The sequence below is a fragment of the Vicia villosa genome, unplaced genomic scaffold (assembly GCF_029867415.1).
Source record: "Vicia villosa cultivar HV-30 ecotype Madison, WI unplaced genomic scaffold, Vvil1.0 ctg.001183F_1_1, whole genome shotgun sequence".
Classification (NCBI taxonomy): domain Eukaryota; kingdom Viridiplantae; phylum Streptophyta; class Magnoliopsida; order Fabales; family Fabaceae; genus Vicia; species Vicia villosa.
The window spans coordinates 234,771-256,138 of NW_026705524.1; the positions used below are offsets into that span (position 1 = coordinate 234,771).

The 21,368-nt window shown below is 36.6% G+C and overlaps 1 protein-coding gene across 2 annotated transcripts; it reads right to left on the reverse strand.

Moving 5' to 3' along the window:
• Window positions 1-660: 660 nt before the first annotated feature.
• Window positions 661-21,130, reverse strand: LOC131633868 (uncharacterized). 2 transcript variants are annotated; one of them, XM_058904546.1, is made up of 7 exons: window positions 20,826-21,130; window positions 8,892-9,211; window positions 8,570-8,767; window positions 1,625-1,714; window positions 1,396-1,450; window positions 995-1,086; window positions 661-896 (listed from the first exon to the last, which is right to left on the reverse strand). In XM_058904546.1, the coding sequence occupies exons 2-7, from the start codon at window positions 9,180-9,182 to the stop codon at window positions 813-815; spliced, it is 810 nt and encodes a 269-aa protein (XP_058760529.1). In that variant the 5' UTR covers window positions 9,183-9,211; window positions 20,826-21,130; the 3' UTR covers window positions 661-812. The 2 variants fall into 2 exon arrangements, with proteins under 2 accessions (XP_058760529.1, XP_058760528.1); XM_058904545.1 differs by having other exon boundaries at window positions 995-1,145; window positions 1,396-1,454; window positions 20,826-21,126.
• Between the last annotated feature and the right edge of the window lie 238 nt (window positions 21,131-21,368).

Here is a 21,368-nt window from a genome sequence, read left to right on the forward strand (position 1 = left end):
ATACTTCAATATATATTTGACCATTTTAAATGCATATGAGATTTGTTGAAGAAATGTATAAGATATTTGTATGAATGTCATACGAGTAACTGACACCTATTTAAAGAGTGTCAAATCAAAGAAAAATAACCATTTTTTGGGAGGATATTGTCTGACTTTTTCAACACGTGTCCTATGCGTGTCATACAAATGTCGAACCTTGCAACACGTTTACTCCAATATAATAGATGTCTGTGCTTGATAGGTAAAATGTGATATGTTATTATTTACTCATGATGTTGAAATTATGCTCATAAGACTGTTTCCAGTTAAGCGAAGTTGATACGAAAAATAGACATTTGGCATATAAAATGTACACTTAACTACTCTGAACTTTCTAAAAAAATTACTGAAGTTTTACTGTCAAGATACAAAGATGATTTAAAATGTAGATCCTGTAACAATCTAAGGAGATATACATGGTGAATAATTTCTCAAAATTTACACTTCTGTGGTGGCGTAATCTTTGCCGACCGTGTAGATACTGGTATTATCACAGCAATCGCGACAGGTATGGATCATCAATTTATCTGCATCTCTTTCAGCTAGGAAGATAAGAAAACAAAATTTTCCAATCCACCCCTATATGCTCAAATCGATTAAAATACACTACCGGAAGCATGTTTCCAGTAAAATGCCGTATTTTTGGAGGGGCGGCAGAGCAATCATCATAAGAAAAATCTATTGATGAGTTCTGATCTGATGAGCTAGAAGAAACTAGGAGTATTGCTTTGGAGGATTTTTCTAGGGCATTTAATGAACTTCCAATGAAACTATACCTCTTTACTACAAGAAAGACTATTGGCTTTCTCAACAGCTTCAACATAGTAATAAAGTCTCCACAATGTAGCATTATCCTGCACAAAGTCAGTTTTTATAATGTTAATCAAGTTTTATAATGCTGACAACAAATATTTTGTTGATTAGAAAAAAGAACAAAGCTTTATTATAATACCTCTTTTTCCAAATCAACAAATATTTTGTCACAACTTTGTTCTTCTTCTGGCCTACTTCGACAAATTATCTCCACCACGCGGTCAAGATTTTCTGCAGGTAGCCTCTGAATTAATCTCTGTAGCTGCTGTTTTTCAACAAGGGCCATTGGCCTTTATATAGGTATCAGAAACTCATAATGTTAAATAAACTAATGCTAGAAAATCTGACATTACATAATATACTTGAAAGATAAAAGATTAACATGAATGTTAGAATAGAAACACTTTTTAGGCCTCGGAGGTATGTTTATCCATCACAACAATCACCGGACTGAAAATGTCTCGAGTTAGGAGGTTTCGACCTTACGGACTGATCACATCGTCTATAAGCGTATATCCACATAACAGTATTACAACATACCTGCACTTTGACATAACCGCGTCAAGAAGTAACTCAAGTTTTTGTTCCATATACCCTAGCTAAAAGCCAACAATAAACACTGATTAGGTACACATACTTTCATGTAAAACTAAACTTCAATATTCCTAAAAGGACAAAATCATATACCAATTACAAAGATTTTGATAAGAACATAAGATGTATTAAATAAGATAATCATAGCTTCGAGTGGAGAAAGTTAAGAAATTACTGTTTCAGAGAGTTCATCCGAATATTTCTTCACCATCTCATCAACCTCCACACTATCATTCTCCAACAGGAACTGAAGATCATTCCTCATCTAAACATTAAGAAAAAGGGATGGAGAATGAGAAAATCATTGTGTTGCAATTTTAGGCATAACACAACCATACATTTAAATATCTCCTGCCAGTATTCTATATCTTGCATTCATTGCTTTCAGTTTGTTTGCCAAAAAGCTCGTGTATCTTCAAGTAGCTTATACCAAAAGCTTTTATAAGCTGCTAGTATTTGTTACTATGGCACTGTTTGGATAAACAATTTATTTGTAGTTTAGAACAAGCATTTATCATGATAAGCACTTGTTTTAAAGCTATTTCTATACAAAAGATAAATAAAGAAAAAAAAAGTTTTTGGTATTATCTACAAATTGTTTTCATGAGCTGTCTTGAGGCGCTTACGAAAATAAGTTAAAAACAACTAAACAAGTTGCATAACATCTACAACAAACAACATTCACTCATCAATCACTCAAATTGGGTAGTCATCTCAAGATATAACCAAGAGAAAATTTCATGACTAATTAAACACTTGGTTAACCATTTTTAAACCGATGACTTGAGGAAGTTAAAATATTTTCTTGGAGTTGACGTTGATCAATCAAAGAATGAGATCATCATCCCACGAAGGAAGTATGCATTAGACATGCCTAAGGAAACCAAATAAAAAATTGCTACCTAGCCAAGAAGAGGCTTATTCGGTTCCCGAGAGATAATTGTGATTTATAGGAAAACTCATATCTCACTATTACAATTTTCAATGCAGTGACTCGAATTTTGAGGTACATCACAAAGGCACCGGGAAAAGAATTACACTATGAAGACAAAGGAAACATTCAAGTTATCGGGTTCTATGATGTACAAAGGTTCACCAATTAATAGGTATTCTATTTTAGGATATTGTATGTGTTAAGGGATATAGTAATATGTTGTATATTTCATTGATATTGGAACTGTTACATTGTGAGGTATATATAGAATACAGTACACTAATATGTTATTAAACAGAGAAATAATTTCCTATAATTGCTGCTACCTAAATAAGGAAATGACAATAATATAATAAATCTATTTACTGCACTGTTTTGTAACAGCTTGACAAATCAAAATCAAATGATTATGATTTGATATGTGCTAATCTTCAACACTCCCCCTCAATCTGGGTGGTAGATGTCTATCATACCCAGATTGAATTTGATATTTTCATAAGTATTCCTTGGAAGAGCCTTGGTTAAGATATCTGCAGTTTGCTTGCATGATGGGACATGATCAATACTTATAATCTTATTATCAATTTTTCTTTAATGAAGTGTCGGTCAATTTCCACATGTTTTGTTCTATCATGTTGGACTGGGTTCTTTGCAATGCTTATAGCAGCTTTGTTATCACATAGTAACCTCACAGTATGGTTCACTTGAATTTTGATTTCATCTAGCATGCTCTTAAGCCACATTCCTTCACAAATACCTAGGGCCATAGCTCTAAATTCAGCTTCTGCACTACTCCTCGCCACTACAGATTGTTTCTTGCTTCGCCAAGTTACTAAGTTCCCCCACACAAATGAACAATAACCTGTAGTCGATTTTCTGTCTGTGGAGCATCCTGCCCAATCTGAATCTGTATAAACTTCAACGTCCCTGTTTGAATTCTTCTTGAAGTGGAGGCCTCGGCCTGGTGTGCCTTTGAGGTATTGGAGGATTCTATTCGCCATTTTCATGTTAGACTCGGTTGGATTTGACATGTAGCGACTAGCCAAGCTTACAGCGAACCCAATGTCGGGCCTAGTGTGAGATAGGTAGATTAGTTTTCCAACTAGACTTTGATATCTATCTTTGTCGGCTGGTGGACTTTCATCTTCTCTTCCTTTTATTAGTTCTATTGGTGTATTAGCTGCCTTGCACCCAAGCATTCCAGTTTCTCGAAGTAAGTCAAGGGTGTATTTCCTTTGTGATACATAGATACCATCCTTTGTTCGAGCAACTTCCATCCCTAAAAAATACTTAAGTTGTCCCAAGTCCTTAACTTCAAATTCCTTTGCCAAGAGTCCCTTTAAATGATCAATTTGATCATAATCATTTCCTGTAATAACAATATCATCAACATAAACAATAAACAAAGCTACCTTTCCTTCCATGGAGTGTTTAACAAACATAGTGTGATCTGATTGGCATTGGTTGAACCCGTCTTTCTTGACAACTCGAGTCAATCTATCAAACCACGCCCTTGGAGACTGCTTGAGGCCATAAAGGGATTTTCGGAGCCTGCACACCATATTTGCGGTGCTGGATGATTCAAGTCCAGGAGGAATATGCATATAAACTTCCTCTTCTAGGTCACCATTTAAGAAGGCATTCTTGATGTCTAGTTGATGAAGTGGCCAATCTAAATTTGCAGCCAAAGAGAGAATAACTCTAACGGAGTTTAGTTTTGCCACCGGTGCAAAAGTCTCTTCATAATCTACTCCATATGATTGAGTAAATCCCTTTGCTACAAGTCGAGCTTTGTACCGATTTACACTCCCATCTGCATTATACTTCATGGAGAATATCCATTTGCATCCTACCGGCTTCTTCCCTGCAGGTAGGCTTGTGATCTCCCAAGTGCCATTCTTAATTAAGGCCTGAACTTCTTCCGTTACGGCTGCTGCCCATTCAGAATTTTGGAGTGCCTCATGGATGTTGCTTGGAATATGTGTATTGTCAAGAGCTGTTACAAAAGTCTTGTAACTTTGGGACAATTTTCCATAAGATACAAATCTTTCAATGGGATGTTTGGTACAAGATCTTACATTTTTTCTCAAAGCAATAGGAATATCAATATCATCAACATTCACAGAGTTAGGAGCAGTATTACCTGAGGGAACGCCATTTTCTAGAGTCTTGGAGGTTTCTTGGTTCTGCCTTGGAGCTGTGCCGGACTCTATTCCCTTCTTGCTCTTCCTAGAGTACACTTTCACATTGTTTCCTGGTGCTGTTTCTGTTGTAGGGGCTGCAGTTTCTACTGCAATTTCCTCTACATTTTCTGACGTAGTTTCTTGTGGTTCACATGTAGGTTCTGCAGTTTCTGTTGCATTTTTATTTGGTTCAGGTGTAGGTTTTGATGCTTCTGCAGTGAGTTTGGGTTCAGTTAGCTCAAGTTCCAAAAGTTGGGATTCTACCACTTCAATTGGATAGGTGTTCTCCCCCTGAATGCCAACTTTGGGGTAATATGGCTGATTCTCAAAAAAGGTTACATCCATGGTGTGGTAGAATTTTTTGTTTTGAGGTGAATAACATTTGTATCCCTTTTGGTGAGGAGAGTAGCCAAGGAATATGCATTTAATGGATTTCGGGTCAAGTTTACTGCGTTGGGGATCAAGATTATGGACAAAGGTTGTGCATCCAAATATTTTCAAAGGAATAGATGTAAGGATACGATTGGTTGGGTATAAGGTTTGGAGAGTGGAGTAGGGCGTATGAAAGTTAAGGATCCGGGAAGGCATTCTGTTTATTAGATAAGTTGCAGAGAGGACAGCTTCTCCCCAAAACTGGTTAGGTACATTTGTAGCTAGCATGAGAGATCGGGTTACTTCTAGGAGGTGTCTATTCTTTCTCTCGGCAACCCCGTTCTGCTGAGGTGTATCCACACATGAGGTTTGGTGTATTATTCCATGTTGCATAAAGTATGAGCTTAGTGCAGAATTATAGTACTCACGACCATTATCACTCCTAAGCACTCTAATTTTGCTTTGAAATTGTGTTTGCACCATGGTATGGAAACATTCAAATATCCTACCAACTTCCGATTTGTCTTTCATAAGGTAGACCCAAGTGATCCGTGTGTGGTCATCAATAAAGGTTACAAACCATCTTGATCCAGTTACATTTCTGACCCGCGATGGTCCCCATACATCACTATGAATAACATAAAAAGGTTGGGAAGGTTTATAGGGTTGAGGAGGGTGGGGGCTGCGTGTATGTTTGGACAATTGACAAATTTCACATTGAAACAACTTCTGATTTTTATTGAATAGTTTAGGAAGCATTTTTTCCAAGTACATAAAATTTGGGTGGCCTAGTCTATAGTGCCACAACATTGCAGAATTTTCACTACATGTAGAAACTACAGCGCAAGAGGTTGCCTCGGATTCTGGTTTAGATGCTTCAGCCTGAAGGATATAGAGTCCAGCACATTCTTTAGCATTGCCAATCGTTCTCCCCGACTCCAAAATCTGAAATTCACACAGGTTAGGAAAGAATTTAGTGATACACTTCAAATCCTTTGTAAGTTTACTGATGGACAGCAAGTTACAATCAAGTTTAGGCACATACAGTACTGAACTAAGAGTAATATTTTGCGAAATAATGACTGAACCTTTACCCATGACCTTAGAAAGGGTACCATCAGCAATTCGAACAGTCGAATTATTTTGACATGGAGAATAGCTATCAAAGACAGTCAAATCTCCAGTCATGTGATCAGATGCTCCTGAGTCAATAATCCATGATTTTTGTTTTCCCCTGCTAGTGTTTAGAGCATGCAAAAAATTACCTTTTTGTGCCACAGTAGCTGTACCAATTGTTTGTTGAAGCATTTTTTGTAAGGCTTCCATTTGCTCCTTGTTGAATGGTGATGAGTGAGAATTTACCTCAGCTGTGTTCCCTCTGTTGTCCCGGTTTTTGGTCCATTTTAGCTCTGATGGTTTTCCATGAATGATCCAGCATGTGTCCTTGGTATGACCCGGTTTCTTGCAGTGGTCACACCAAGGGCGAGTTTTCTTTTGGAAAGATCGTTGATCTCCCCTTGCTGCCATTGCAGATCCTTCTATAGATGGGGCTGCACTGGATTTTCCAAGCATCACTTTTCTCCTGCTCTCCTCTCTTCGTATTTCCGAGAATGCTTCTCGAATTTTTGGAAGAGGTTTGGTTCCAAGGATTCTCCCACGAACTTCATCAAGTTCTGTGTTCAAACCTAATAGAAATTTGTAGACTCTATCTTTGTCCACCAATTCTTTGTACTTCTTTTTATCCTCTGTGCAGCTCCATTCAACTTCATCATATACATCCAGTTGCTGCCAGTGACGATTGAGAGTATTAAAATACTCTGTGACTGAGCGGTCATCTTGGCACAAGTCATGGAGTATGCTCTTGATTTCAAAAATTGCAGATGTATTGTCGACATTAGAGTAGGTTTCCTTTACGGCATCCCACATCTCTTTGGCGGTGTCATAGTACAAGAAATTTTCTCCAATTTCATTTGTCATGGTGTTTAGCAGCCATGACATTACTAGACTGTTTTCTAGTTGCCATTTTTCAAGGTTGGAATCCCCCTTTTTTGGACACTTGGAGTCTCCTGTGATATAACCTTCCTTCCCTTTTCCTTGAAGGTAGATTTTGACTGAGCGCACCCATTGATTATAATTCTGGCCATTCAATTTGTGACCAGTGATAGGAAGAGCATGTCCTTCAGCCAAACTGTTGGCTGAATTTTCTGCTTTAGTATCTGCCATGGGTGGTGCTCAAGGCTTAGGGATGGTTCAGATCTTGTGCTCTGATACCATATAGTAATATGTTGTATATTTCATTGATATTGGAACTGTTACATTGTGAGGTATATATAGAATACAGTACACTAATATGTTATTAAACAGAGAAATAATTTCCTATAATTGCTGCTACCTAAATAAGGAAATGACAATAATATAATAAATCTATTTACTGCACTGTTTTGTAACAGCTTGACAAATCAAAATCAAATGATTATGATTTGATATGTGCTAATCTTCAACAAGGGAAATCTTGTCTTTTGGAAGAACAAAAAGAAAAACATCGGTGTAAGGTCTCTAGTGCAGAAGAAGCTGAATATAGATCTAAAGGCTACAGCTACAACCACATGGAGCTTATTAGGATTAGGCAACTTCTTTAAGAATTGAAGTTAGGGAATACTCAAGAAATAAAATTATGTTAGGATATAAACAGGCAGCTCTGCCTATAGCCTCCCTAATCAAGCATACTATAAGAGAACTAAACGTTAAAATTGATTGTCATTTTGCCTAAGAGAAAGTTCACTCTAAAAAAGTCATCACCTAATTTGTTAGCTCTAACAAACAACTAGCATATACCTGCAAAAGATCTGCAATAATTAAACTTTTTCGATCCAAACAAGGAGCATTTAACATGTATGTCCCAGCTTGAAGGTGTAGCTTGAGAGTGTGTGTAGGAATTAATGTCAGTATTGGGAGTTGTATAACAAATACATTTATGTACATAGTTAGCTATGTACCTGTTGGATCAATCAAAAAGTATATTCATTCAAGTTCCATATGGGTAATGGGTAGAAAAAACTTGGGAGTATAAATATAAATAAAAAAAGTTAGTTTGAATTTTCTTCACCACGACAAAATGTAGTCTTGTGAGTGTAATGTGGTCTTGGTAGTTGTGTTATGTAAGAGTTTAGCAAACATTGTTGTTCAGAGAGTTTGCAATTTTTCGTCCAAAAATTGTAACTGAGGGAGAATTTTCAATTTTTCCGTTCAAAAATTATAATTTGTAGAGTTTGTAAATTTTTCTTGAAAAATTGCAATTGTATGAGAGTTTTAATTTTGTCCTTGTAAAAATTAAAGTTGAATAATAAATTTATGAATTTTATTGTTGTTTTTTTTTGTTTCTTTTCTTCTTTTGTGTATGCTTCATGCACATATATTTGCTTTTGGCTACTTTCCCGTAAGTATTGAGATATTACTCAAGCATTTCTCATTTTCCTTAATCTAAATCCAATAAAAATCTTCTCAATCTTTCTCATCGTTCCCACAGGTGAAACAAGGTGACTAAACAGTCAATTTGAAAGAAACAAATAATTTATTCCAGTAATCACAAAACATTAGGCTTTCCAATAAACATAAGGAGACAAAAGTATACCTTCATACTGCTTTGGGAATTGACATCGCCATTTTGTGCAAGATCAGGCCTAGCTGAAGATGAGGGTGAGGTCACCTTTTGCTTTTTAGAAGAAATTTGCGGTGCATCATCAGATCTGATTGTTGCAAGATTCAAGGAATGTGTTTTACTTCTTAGCCCAGATTGCAAATGGTACATAGTGAAAACAGGGTCCACCACCTGATTATGTTTACAGTCAGCAACACATCTATATTCCATAAATGTCAAATGTAGCTATCACTTACCATGCTGACAGTTCCAACATTTAGTAACAACCAAACAGGAACCAAGACGCATGACATACCTCATCAACTTCTGATGAAAGAGTAAATGCACTCTGTCTGAGCAGTGACTTTAATCTGTCCTTTTCAAAATCCGAGAGCCCATCTCCAACACCATTGTTATATAAAGGACCAGAAAGAGTATAACTGCGATTAACAAGGTTCTTTCCTCCCCCGCCACATTTATTCTGTGGTAGCTCAGATAATTGGGTAGTGACAGGCAAAACATTCTCATCTCGGGACAATAGATTTACTACTTCAGATGAATAATAACCAAAGAAATCTGGCCCAACTCTTCTAGGGGCATTTGACATGGCAAATTTTGAAATACAACAAATAATAACTGCATTAAACACAAAACACAGTTATAGGGAAATTAGCACAGACAAAATAAAATCTGGTCAATGAAAGGGCTTCAAAAGCACATCAAAGAGGAAACTAAACTAAATTTAGATAGGGAAAAGAAAAGTTTATATAATCGACTGTTAGTTACATGGAACATTCACAGAAATTATCATAATCTGGCAAAAATATTTCTATTTTGACTATCAACCAACCACCTCACTGCTGGGACAACACCAATTTGGGTCAGTTATCACCCATAATGACAATCTACTTTTTCTTGGCAAGTAAATGATAAATTGAGAATAATTTATGAAACAAGGAATATTGTAAAATATTCTTCAGTAAAAACGCAAAGGCACCCTTAAAGAGAAAATTTACATGATGAAAAATCTAAATGACACCTTAACTATGTGTGAGATATATACATACATGCTAAGCCATCGAGAGAGGAATAGATAAAACGCCAGTAGTTTTCTATTTTTCAAGTAAGAAAATCATATTAAGAGCTATGGGATTAATTTTAACATATTAGACCTCATAAAATGCCATGAATCATTATTTTCATTGTCCAATGAAAGCTCCAACAATGATGCTTCCTGACTTTTCTCAACCCTTTGAAATTGAGTGTGATGCTTCTGAGAGAGGAATTGAGACAGTGTTGATGCAAAAGAAAAGACCCAAAGCTTATTTCCATAAGGCATTGTCAAAGAATAACTTGAGTGAATCAGCGTATGAAAGAGAGTTGATGGCTCTAGTAGGGCAACACTAGCATCCCTATTTGCTTGGTAGTGAATTTTTTGTATATCCTGGCCAAAAAATTCCGCGCTACTTGTTACAACAAAGGGTCACAACAACATACCAACAAAATTGGATTGCCAAACCCTTTCATTTTGAGATTGTGTATAAACCAGGTCCAGACAAAAATGCAGCGGATACGCTGTCTAGGATGTAGGAAGAGGCAAAATTAAACACGTTGACAACGATTCCGGTATGGTTGCAGCAGCATTCACAGGTGCAACAAGAAGTGTTGAATGACCTAGTTCTCAAAGAGATAATGACGGAACTGCAGCGCGACCCTACTGCCAGACTAGGTTTCAACTTGAAGCAGGGGTTATTGTTTTATCAAGGCGGGTTGGTTATTTCCTCTCAATCCAATTGTATTCCTTTATTATTGAAGAAGTTTCTTTTCTCATTAAATGGTGGTCATTCTAGATTTATGCGCACGTATAATAGAATGGCTAGTAATCTTTATTAGATTGGCATGACAGAGTGTTCAAGAATTTCAAGAAGCCATTTTTGTAGTAGTGGACAGATTGTCCAAGTATGATCACTTAATACCACTTAAACACCGATATATGGCAAGAAAAATTGCAGAGGTATTCACTAAGGAGGTACTATGTCTACATAAAGTTCCCCAGTAAAAGTAAGGGACCGTGATCTGATATTTATGAGTTGGTTTTGGAAGGAACTATTTCGATTATAAGGGACAGCCCTTCAAATGAGCTCATCATATTATCCAGAGACGGATGGGCAGACTTAGGTCATCAATTGGTGGTGGCAGCAGAGATAGTGGACAGAGATGAAACACTACAACAGCTAAAAAGACATTTATAGCTAGCACAGGAACAAATGAAGTGTTATGCAAACAAAAACCATAAAGATTGTCCCTTCGAAGTGGGAGAATGGGCATTTATGAAATTGAGACCTCATCGATAACAAACTTAAGCAAGAAGGATTAATCAAAAGTTATCTCCAATATACTTTGAACCCTTTCCAATACTCGAAAAAGTTGGTGTTGTATCTTATCAGAATTTGAGTTGGGTCTAACTTATTCTTACAAAACCGGCTTGTAGGATGAGGAATGGTCCCACTTATAAACACAACATATGTCATATCTCTAAACAACGTGGGACTAAATTCACCCCTTTTAAACCCAACACAATGAAGGAGGTGAGGGCTGCAATTAAGGCAAGCCAAATGCCGCAATTAAGGCAACTAGGGCCAGACCGCAATTAAGGCAAAAAGTCCAACATATCTTAAAACCTAAAATATTCAGAGTCTGCTCGTGTGCATGTTGTTTTTCATATCTTCCAACTAAAGTGTTCCATAGGAAATTCTTAGAATTTGAGTTAGGCCTAACTAATCTTGACAAAACCGGCTTGTAAGGTGATGACTGCCCCACTTTATAAACACAACACAGGCTATATCTCTAAGCAATGTGAGAATAAATATACTCCCTTCAAACCTAACACAATAAAGGTGTTGGAGGCTGCAATTAAGGCAAGCCAAATGCCTTAATATAGGCAACTAAGGGAGGACCACGATGAAGACAGAAATTCCAACACACCCCCTCTCGCTCGGGCCTCAACGAGCCTAGACCGTGGACGATGCGGGAAACCAGACAACGGATCTAGGATAGGCTCTGATACCGTCTTAGAATGTGTGGGTTGGGTCTAACTCATTTCGTACAAACGTGACTTAAATACTGACTTGTAAGGTGAGAATGACCCCCACTTATAAACACAACACATGTCATATCTCTAAGCAATGTGGGACTAAATCCACCCCTTCAAACCCAACACAATGAATGTCTTGGAGGTTGCAATGAAGGCAAGCCAAATGCCACAATTAAGACAACTAAAGGCGAACCGCAATGAAGGCTTTAATATCATCTTAGAATTTGAGTTGGGTCTAACTCATCCCTACAAAACCGATTTGTAAGGTGGAGATTGTCCCCACTTATAAACACAACACAAACCATATCTCTAAACAATGTGAGACTAAATTCACACCTTTAAACTCAACACAATGAAGGTATTGGAGACTAATGAAGGCAAACCAAATGCCAAAATTAAGACGACTAGGGGCGGACCGTAATGAAGGCTCTGATACCATCTTAGAATTTGGATTGAGCTAGATCAATCCTACAAAATCGGCTTGTAAGGTGAGGATAATCCTCACTCATAATTACATCACATATCATATATCTAAGCAATGTGAGACTAAATTCACTCCCTTTAAACTCAACACAGTGAAGGTGTTGGAGGCTGCAATGAAGGTAAGCCAAATGTCACAATTAAGGCGACTAAAGGCGGACTGCAATGAGGGCTTTGATACCATCTTAAAATTTGGGTTGAGCCTAACTCATCCATACAAAACTGACTTGTAAGGTGGGGATTGCCCCCATTTATAAACATAACACATCATATCTAAGAAATGCGGGCCTAAATTCACCCCCCTTTAAACTCAACACAATGAAGGTGTTGGAGACGGCAACGAAGACATGTCAAATGCCACAACTAAGGCAACTAAAGGCGAACCGCAATGAAAGCTCTGATACCATCTTAGAATTTGGATGTCATCCCTACAAAATCGGCTTGGAAGGTGAGTATCGTCCCCACTTATAAACACAACGCATACCGTATCTCTAAGCATTGTGGGGACTAAATCCACCCTTTCAAGCTTAATATAATGAGAGTGTCGTAGGCTGCAATTAAGGCAAGTCAAATGCCGCAATTTAGACGACTAGGGCCAGACCGCAATGAAGACAGAAATTCCAACAGGAATTATACTGTTGAACCTATGTTATCGGAAAGGCTGGAAATGAAGTCAGAGGAGTTGTAAGAACCTGGAGAACTGTTAGCTTCACGAAAAATTGAGAGGAGACTGGTTGTCAAACATGGTTAGTGGAATGAAAGGTAGAGTAGCTAAAGATACTATGTGGGAAAATGAAGATTTGCTGAAAACTTAGTTTCTTTGAATCAACCTTGACAAGGCTGCAATTGTAAGGAGTAGCAATGATGGAACTAGTGGGTTGCATGACAATGAGAATGCTAAAGTCAGGCCAAAGTCCAAGTAGGGGGAGTTAGTAGGTAGTGGGGAGTTATAGAATGGCACATTGACACCCAAAGTCCAAGTAGTGGGGAGTTACAGAATGAGGGAATATAGTGTGAAGGAAAGGTAGTGGGGGTTATCACTTTTATGGTTGAAATTGTAATAGGAGAATATTTTCTCTGGAGGAGCTATTGCTTTGGATTAATTATCACAAATTATCTATCTCAAATAATCACCATTCTATTTATCCTACCCCGTTATAATCCTTTTTTACTATTTTCTCAATCGATTTTCATTGAGTTGCATCACAATTAGTGAAACTTATTCATAAGAGAAGTGGTCTCTACAAACAATTAGTGAAACTTTTTTAGTGAAACTTTTTCATAAGAGAAGATGCGCGCAACAAAGAATTATGATAGGTAAGTCAACCAAAATTTCAATAGTTAAGAGCTCTACTCTTGCTATTAGAAACTTTGACGCAGAGAAATATTATGGCAGAAAATCAAATATGCCATGTTGTGATTATAGCAAACGTGTTTGGCATACTTGTGAGTTGAGAGACATGTTGGAGACTCCATGGTAAGCCCCCAAATTGGATGAAAGGTGAAAGTGAGGGTCGTGAATTCTAAGCTAGTACCTTCTATGAGTAGTGCACGTCAAAGCATAATCTAAGATACTATAAGACTAGAAATTGATGGTATGAGTTAAACTAAGATACTCCAACATAATATAAAGATGATTATGATATTATATTAGAGCATCTTAATTTATTTCTTATGATCATTTTCTAATCTTATATCAACTTAGATTATCTTCTCCAAGTTTAGTGTTTATATTACTTAGTTACTATCATTATTTATATTTTTAGTATTTAGTATTGTATATCTTTATAAATATGTAATAATGTATTGTCTTTTGTAGTCCCTTTGGTCTTAAATATAATCAAAAAGATACATATACTTAGTCTAACTTTGTACAAAATACATGTATTTTGTTGCTTATATTCAAGACTATAGGAAGTATTAAGTTGGTATATAGCTTAGCCAAAGTTTGGAAGTCCTCATTTGTTTTTCATCCGCGTGTGAGGGATCATAGGAACAAGATACAAGGGAAGGTTGTGGGATCTTGTGTTGATGGGGTTTCTATTGGGGCAACTGCTTTGATTGAGATTGATTGGAAATATAGGCATAATTTGCTGACACGTGGGGCTTGTATTCCAATATTGTTGAAAAATCATGACCTTACCTTGTGGAATGCAATAATACAAGGTATTATAGTTCCTCTGAAATTTCTTTTAACGTGGTGCTTTGGCATTTGATAAATGAAGAAGGGGTATCATGTAGTCATGTATTTGGTAAATAGAGAGTGAGGTAAAGATGCTTAATTATGAGGTTTGTTATGCTTTAGTATTATATATAGTGAGGTAAGTGAATTGTTGTCATTATGTGAGAATGTTGAGTCAATTATTTTCCCCATCTTTGAGGAACTTGGCTATGATTCCCTCCCTTCTACAACCAAGCATGTTTACTGTTGATAATTATATATGTATATGTATATAAAGAGAATATTCCTTAGTGTATTCTAGAATAGAATAGGATATCTATGTAATTAACACTAGGATTTGTATTTTCTTCTATATAATGTATCTTCCGTGTGTTATTCTAACACATGGTTTTACCTAAATGTCTCTTAGTCTCTCCTAATTTAATATGGTATCTAGAGCCTACTAAGAGACAATTCTTTGTCGAGCTTTATCCGGATGACTAACTGTCTTCTGGTGAGAATTTATTTTGCAAACTGTGTCATCACTCTGATTTTCCTATCACTTCTCAAAATTCTCCAGTAACCACGTTGCCGCTACTGTTGCTGTAACTCTTCCGGCGACGTTCCAGAAAACTGACCCCACCATCCTACTCGCCGCCCTTCAATCCGGCCGTCGCACTTTGGACCGCCGCCAGACGAAGCCGCACGCGCCCCAACACGCCGTCACCATTCCTACGCATGGGCTTCATACGCCGTCGTCAAATCAACGCGTGACGGCGCATCCGCTGTCCAATCCGGCCGTTTTTTCGGTCGCCCAACTCGGCTCCCTCATCCGGTCACAAACCCGGTCTCCGTTATTCATTTCGACTCTCGAAAATTAGTGCTCCAGTTTAAACAACCTCGACTTTTGTTTCTTTAAGCCATGGGAGATGCCGATTCTATCTCATGTAAAAAACTCACCGGATCAGCCAACTATAACATATGGACTCGTGCTGGCGATATGTGGTTTCACGATCAGGGATATGAAGATCACCTAACCACAAAATTGACTGATGTTGCAACCACCAAACTCGCTAAATGGAAGAAAACGGGTGCCTCTCTGTGTACTGTTTTATGGTTTTCCATAGCATCTAACCTCCAAGCGCAATACCAAGCCTTCTCCACTTGCTATGAGGTTTGACAAAAGGCCAAGAAAGTCTTCTTCTCCAACAACGTTCATTGTCTATACAGTGTCATCCTCAAACTAGACACACTGAAGTTGGAAAATATGGATATGCAAGCCTATATGAATAAGCTTGATGTCTTGAAAGCAAGTTACACAACCCTCGTGCCTTACGCAAAAGATGCAACAGCTCATGCCGAACAACAGAACTCGAGTCCGTTCATAACCAGATTTTATCAGGTACTACTGTTCCTAACTATGATGCAGTTAGTGAACAATTGTTGTTCTTGGCTACACCTCACGTTTGGTCTGGTTTCCCCTCCATCTATTGCTGCTCCAACACCAGGTGACACTATTGGACTTGCATCTCTTGGCAACAATCAGAATCGCCTTCGAGGAGGGTCATCCAACTCCAAACCTCGTCCCAAGTGTGAGACCATTGTAACCGACTTGGGCATACTATCGATCGTTGTTGGAAGTTGCACTGCAAACCTCCACGCAAGGTAAATGCAGCTCAAATTGATAACCCTGACACTATGCAGACTTCACATTCTCTTCAGAGCCCTACGCCAAGCTACGAGGATTTCCCGAGGTGGTGTCAGACTAACCAGACCTCTCTGATTCCAAGACTTCGGTTGCACAGACTGGTAATTCATATGTCTGCTTCTCTCAATCATCTCCTCATTGGATCCTCAATTTTGGTGTGTCTGATCATGTTACCGGTAATAAAGGTCTTTTCTCCTCCCTCTCTATCTCTGGTTTCTTATCGAGAATAACTGTTGCAAATGATTCTCAAACCTGATCTCAAGGGATTGGTACTGTTCAAATTCTACCATCTCTCTCTGTTACTTATGTCCTATATGTACCTAATTGCCCATTTAATTTACTGTCAGTCGGTCATTTAACTCGTTTGCTTAATTGTTCTATCACTTTTACTGACAATAATGTTACTCTGCAGGATTGGAGTTCGGGACAGACGATTGGTGTCGGATGTGAGTCTCAAGGCCTCTACTACTTCTCTACGTCATCTGCCACATGTTCCACCACAGATTCTCTACTCATTATACATGTGCAGTTAGGTCATCCAGGTCATCCCAAGCTACAAAAGTTGGTGTCTAGTTTATCTAAATTGTCCACTATGCATTGTGAATTTTGTCAGTTAGGAAAACATACTCGTAGTCACTTTCTCAATCGAGTCAATAAACAGGTTGTGTTTCCTTTTGCTTTAGTTCACTCTGATGTTTGGGGTCCCTCGTATACTGTGTCTACTTTTGAGTCTAGGTATTTTGTAACATTTATGATGATTTTTCACAATGCACGTGGCTATTTTTAATGAAGAGCAGATCTGAATTGTTTTCTCTTTTGAACAATTTTATCAAGATAGAACCCAATTTGGTTTGTCTATTCATACCTTAAGAAGTGACAATGCACGTGAATATTTATCCCAACAATTTCAAGCTTTGATGTCATCCAATGGTATTCTGCACCAAACATCTTGCCCTCATACACCCCAACAAAACGGGGTAGCTAAACGCAAAAATCGGCATCTCGTAGAAACCATTCGGACCCAACTTCTCAATGGTAATGTTCCTCTCCGGTTTTGAGGGTATGTTGTGCTCATGACATGTCACCTCTTAAATCGCATGCCCTTATTTGTCCTTAATAATAAAATCCATCATTCAATCTTGTATCCACACTATCCTCTTCACCCAATTCCTCCTCGAGTGTTCGGGTCTATGTGTTTTGTACACAATCTCTCCCCTAGTTTTGATAAACTATTAGCTCAATCACTAAAGTGTGTCTTTCTTGGTTATCATCGATCCTAAAAGGGTTATCGTTGCTACTCACTTACTCTACAACGATACCTCGTATCGGCCGATGTTACCTTGTTCGATTATGTTCAATATTTCGAGTCCAGCCAAGTAACTCCATAACCCCTTCAGGAAAGTACTCTCACACCTCTTCCGGAAGTCTCATTACCCATTGTCCTCCATCATTAAAGGGAATTTGGCCCACTAGAAACCCCTACGGTTGACCCCCCACTTCTCGCTCACTTCAAACATATCAACGTCACCAACTCACGTCTGTCGTACCTATCCGAGAGGCAATACCTTTCCCCGAGGTCATTGCAGATTCTCCTCTGACGCCTTCGCCGCCATCGGATCCGATCTTGCAACCTGAGTCTGATATTCCCATTGCCCTTTGTGATATACTTGTTTGTCTTTTTTGTCTTCTGTTTCTATTCCTAACACTCCAGGTGAAGCATTATCTCACCCTGAGTAGAGGCAAGTAATGATAGATGAAATGTGTGCTCTTTAAAGCAGTGGTACCTGGGATCTGGTACCTCTACCCTCTGGAAAATCTGTAATAGGTTGTCGTTGGCTTTATATAGTGAAGGTGGGACCAGATGGTAAGATCGATCGTTGTAAAGCTCGCTTAGTAGCCAAAGGATACACTTAGATTTTTGGATTAGCTTATAGTGATACCTTCTCGCCTATAGCCAAGATAGCATCTGTCAGAATTCTAGCCATTGCAGCCATTAGACATTGGCCTCTTCATCAACTTGACATTTAAAATGTCTTTTAACATGGTGATCTTGAAGAGGAAGTATATATGGAGCAACCACCTGGGTTTGTTGCTCAAGGGAAGTCCTCGAATATGGTTTGTAGGCTACACTTGTCTCTTTATGGTCTTAAGCTGTCTTCGAGAGCTTGGTTGGGGAGATTCAGCACTGTAGTACAACAGTTTAGTATGGTCCGTAGTGAAGCTGACCATTTTGTGTTTTTCGTCACTCTACCCAAGGATGTATCTATCTTATTGTATATGTAGATGGGTTGAGTATGGTCTAAGATGTGGATAGCAGACACATCCAAAGACCTTAAGAAATTAGTAATCAGGGATTGGATTGTAGAGCATGAAAAAACAAGATTTCAGGAATTGGCTTGTAGAGCATGAAAAAAAAGGAGATTTCATGCTAGAATAGCAGTGGACATTCTATTAATTAGATAAGTTGCAGTTAGACAAGCATAATCCCAAAACTTGAGAGGCATATTTGCTTGCGCAAGAAGTGTGAGGCTTGTGTTTGCGTGTTGAGCCATTTTCATGGTGAGGTTGAGGGCAAGCAAATCAATAAGCTATGTCTTTTGTGTGGAACAAAGAGGTGAGTCTAAAACTCACCACCACCATCTATTTGTACTACTTTTACCTTTGTACTAAATTGTACTTCAACAATAGTGATAAAATTTGTGAAAGTGAGGAGAACATTTGATTTCAATTTGATAGGATAAAACCATATATATTTAGTGCAAACATCGACGCAAGTGAGTAGATAATTACAGCCTAAAGTAAATATCATAGGAGTTGGTCCCCATACAGAAGCAATTAACAAATTATACTCTATTAAGCGGGAAAAATCCAAATGGTACATCAAAAATAGATTAAGATGCCCTCATATAAAAGTGGAGTGACATTTTCTCAGATAAATTTTTTTCATATAGTTATTCCAAAAGTATGGTAGAAAGATTTGTTTGAAAATTATTCTGGAAGAAAGTTTAACTACTCAACAGAGAGCATTGGTTATGAATACAAGAATTAAGAAAAAAGCATAGAGAAGAAGTCACATGGGAGCACCACGGAAGTGGTGATATTTGATAGGGTGAAAAATTAGGAAGTTCTCAACATAAATTCTTGGAGGGAGGGTTTGGACAACAAGGAAGTGCAAATGATATGTGAAATAAGATGGACCAAGAGATTAAAATAGTAGTTAAAGAGACGTTGGGAGAATCAAGAGGTTTTAGACCTAGAGATAAAGAATTGTGGTGGTAGATTGAAAGTGTTTAGAGTAAAGTTTGAGTCAAAAATAAGTGTTCTAAAGAATGATCAAAGTGTAAAAATGCCAAAAACATGAAAAAAGTATAAGATTGTTAATAACAAGACCAAAAAGACGGTGAGTGAATAAGAACACAAACTTTTGATTAGTTATACAAATCTTTAGGAATAAAGGAATGAGAAAAAATATATATAAATTTGCTAAGGGAGGAGGAAGAGACAAGAAATTTGAATCAAGTGAAGTGGGTTAAAAATAAAGAATGTAAAATATTGGTTTAGAGAAAAGATATAAAAGATAGGTGAAAGACGTATTTCTACAATTTATTTAATGAAGAATATTATTGGTATGTTTGTTTTAACTTTTAAAAAATAGATTTTCTCTTTGTAATTTTAAAAATATTAGAAGTCTTTTAAATTTGTTTTTTATAAATTAAAATATTAATTTTAACATTCTATAACATAAACACATATTATTGAAGATCACATAATAGTTAAAATCGCAATTTTTTTAAAAAAGTTTTATTTCAAAAATAATTTTTATAAAAACTATTTAAAATAACTTCAAAATGAAATAAATTTTAGAATTTTGATATTTAAAAAATATAATAAAATGATGATATACCTAAAATAATATTTTAAAAATAACTATTCATACTAAATTTTAAACAAAAATATGTAACACATTAAAAAAATGGTGAAAAGTAAACATTGGTAGTTTAAAAATATAAAGAGAAGGTCAATAAATTATATAACTAAAGTTAAGAAAAACCATAGTAAAATGATTTTGGATAAAACATTCTAGCGGAAGTTGGTGGTCCATGTAATCGATTTCACTTAAAAATATAAGATTTATAAGATTTCATTCTTATATCATTTGCTTGTCGATTTATAAGATTTGAATTTTGTTATATCATTTGCTTGTCTTTAAAAGATGAAAGAGAGATTAGATTGTTTAAAGGAAAAAAGAAAATACACTGACAATATAAAATATTTTTACAGTGTTAACCAATAAAAAACATAAATCAATACCATTTTTAATTTTAAAAAATTAAAATTAAATGGCAAATTAAAACATTTTGATTTATTATGTGTAATGTATGTGTAAAATTGTTTTATACTGAAGTGCACTATCTTTAAACTCTCTGTATTTGATGGGATATGATAAGTTTATAGGAATTATTATCATTTTGTTTACAAATCCAATTAAAAAAATAAAATAAAGAGAATTATGAAAGAATGTATTATATCACTTTCATTCTTCATCTTTGTCCTTTAAATTAAAATTTCATTGTGTAAATCTATTTTAAAAAGAGAATGAAGCATAGAGAAACATGATCTAATATTTCACTACATTTCATGCCCTTTTTATTTATATAAATAATAGAACATTAACTAATTCCATTTGATTTCATAGAAGTTGGATTATCACTAAAACCAAATGAGAGGATTTCAGATCCATTTAGAATAGAAACAAAGAAGAAGAAGAAGAATGAGTAAGAAAACGAAAACCAAGTCTTGAACGTACCGTGTATGTTGTCAATCGCACCACAATGGCAGTGCAGAGTGTAGATCTGAACTGTTGCGACCTAAATCGGTCACTGCTGAGTCGGCTATTACAGCCGCAATCAGCGGAATCGCATCCTTGTGATGGAGGAAAACCCAGCCTTAATTTATGTCGGTGCTGCGGTTTTTTCCAGGCCAAAACTGTGGAGCGGCTGCAATTTTTGAAAGGGAGATGATGAGTTTAACCTACTTGGGATTTTAGGGTTTCAATTTATTATTAAAAATGAGTTAATTGTATATAAGTAAGATGTTGATATGCTTTGATTATATAGAATAAAATGAATTGAGTTTGGGCTTGAATTATGATTAACTAAACTTGGAGAATTTAACATTTCACCTCCTCATTTATAGTTTGCACCCTAATATATTTTTTTTGTTATACTCTTTAAAGTTATTGATATGTTTATCCATTGTTAATGGAATTAGTGATAAAAAAAAGTTAATAATTAATATTGAAAATTTCAAAACTGCAATGGTATTTTTTAAAAACTGTGCAAAAATATCG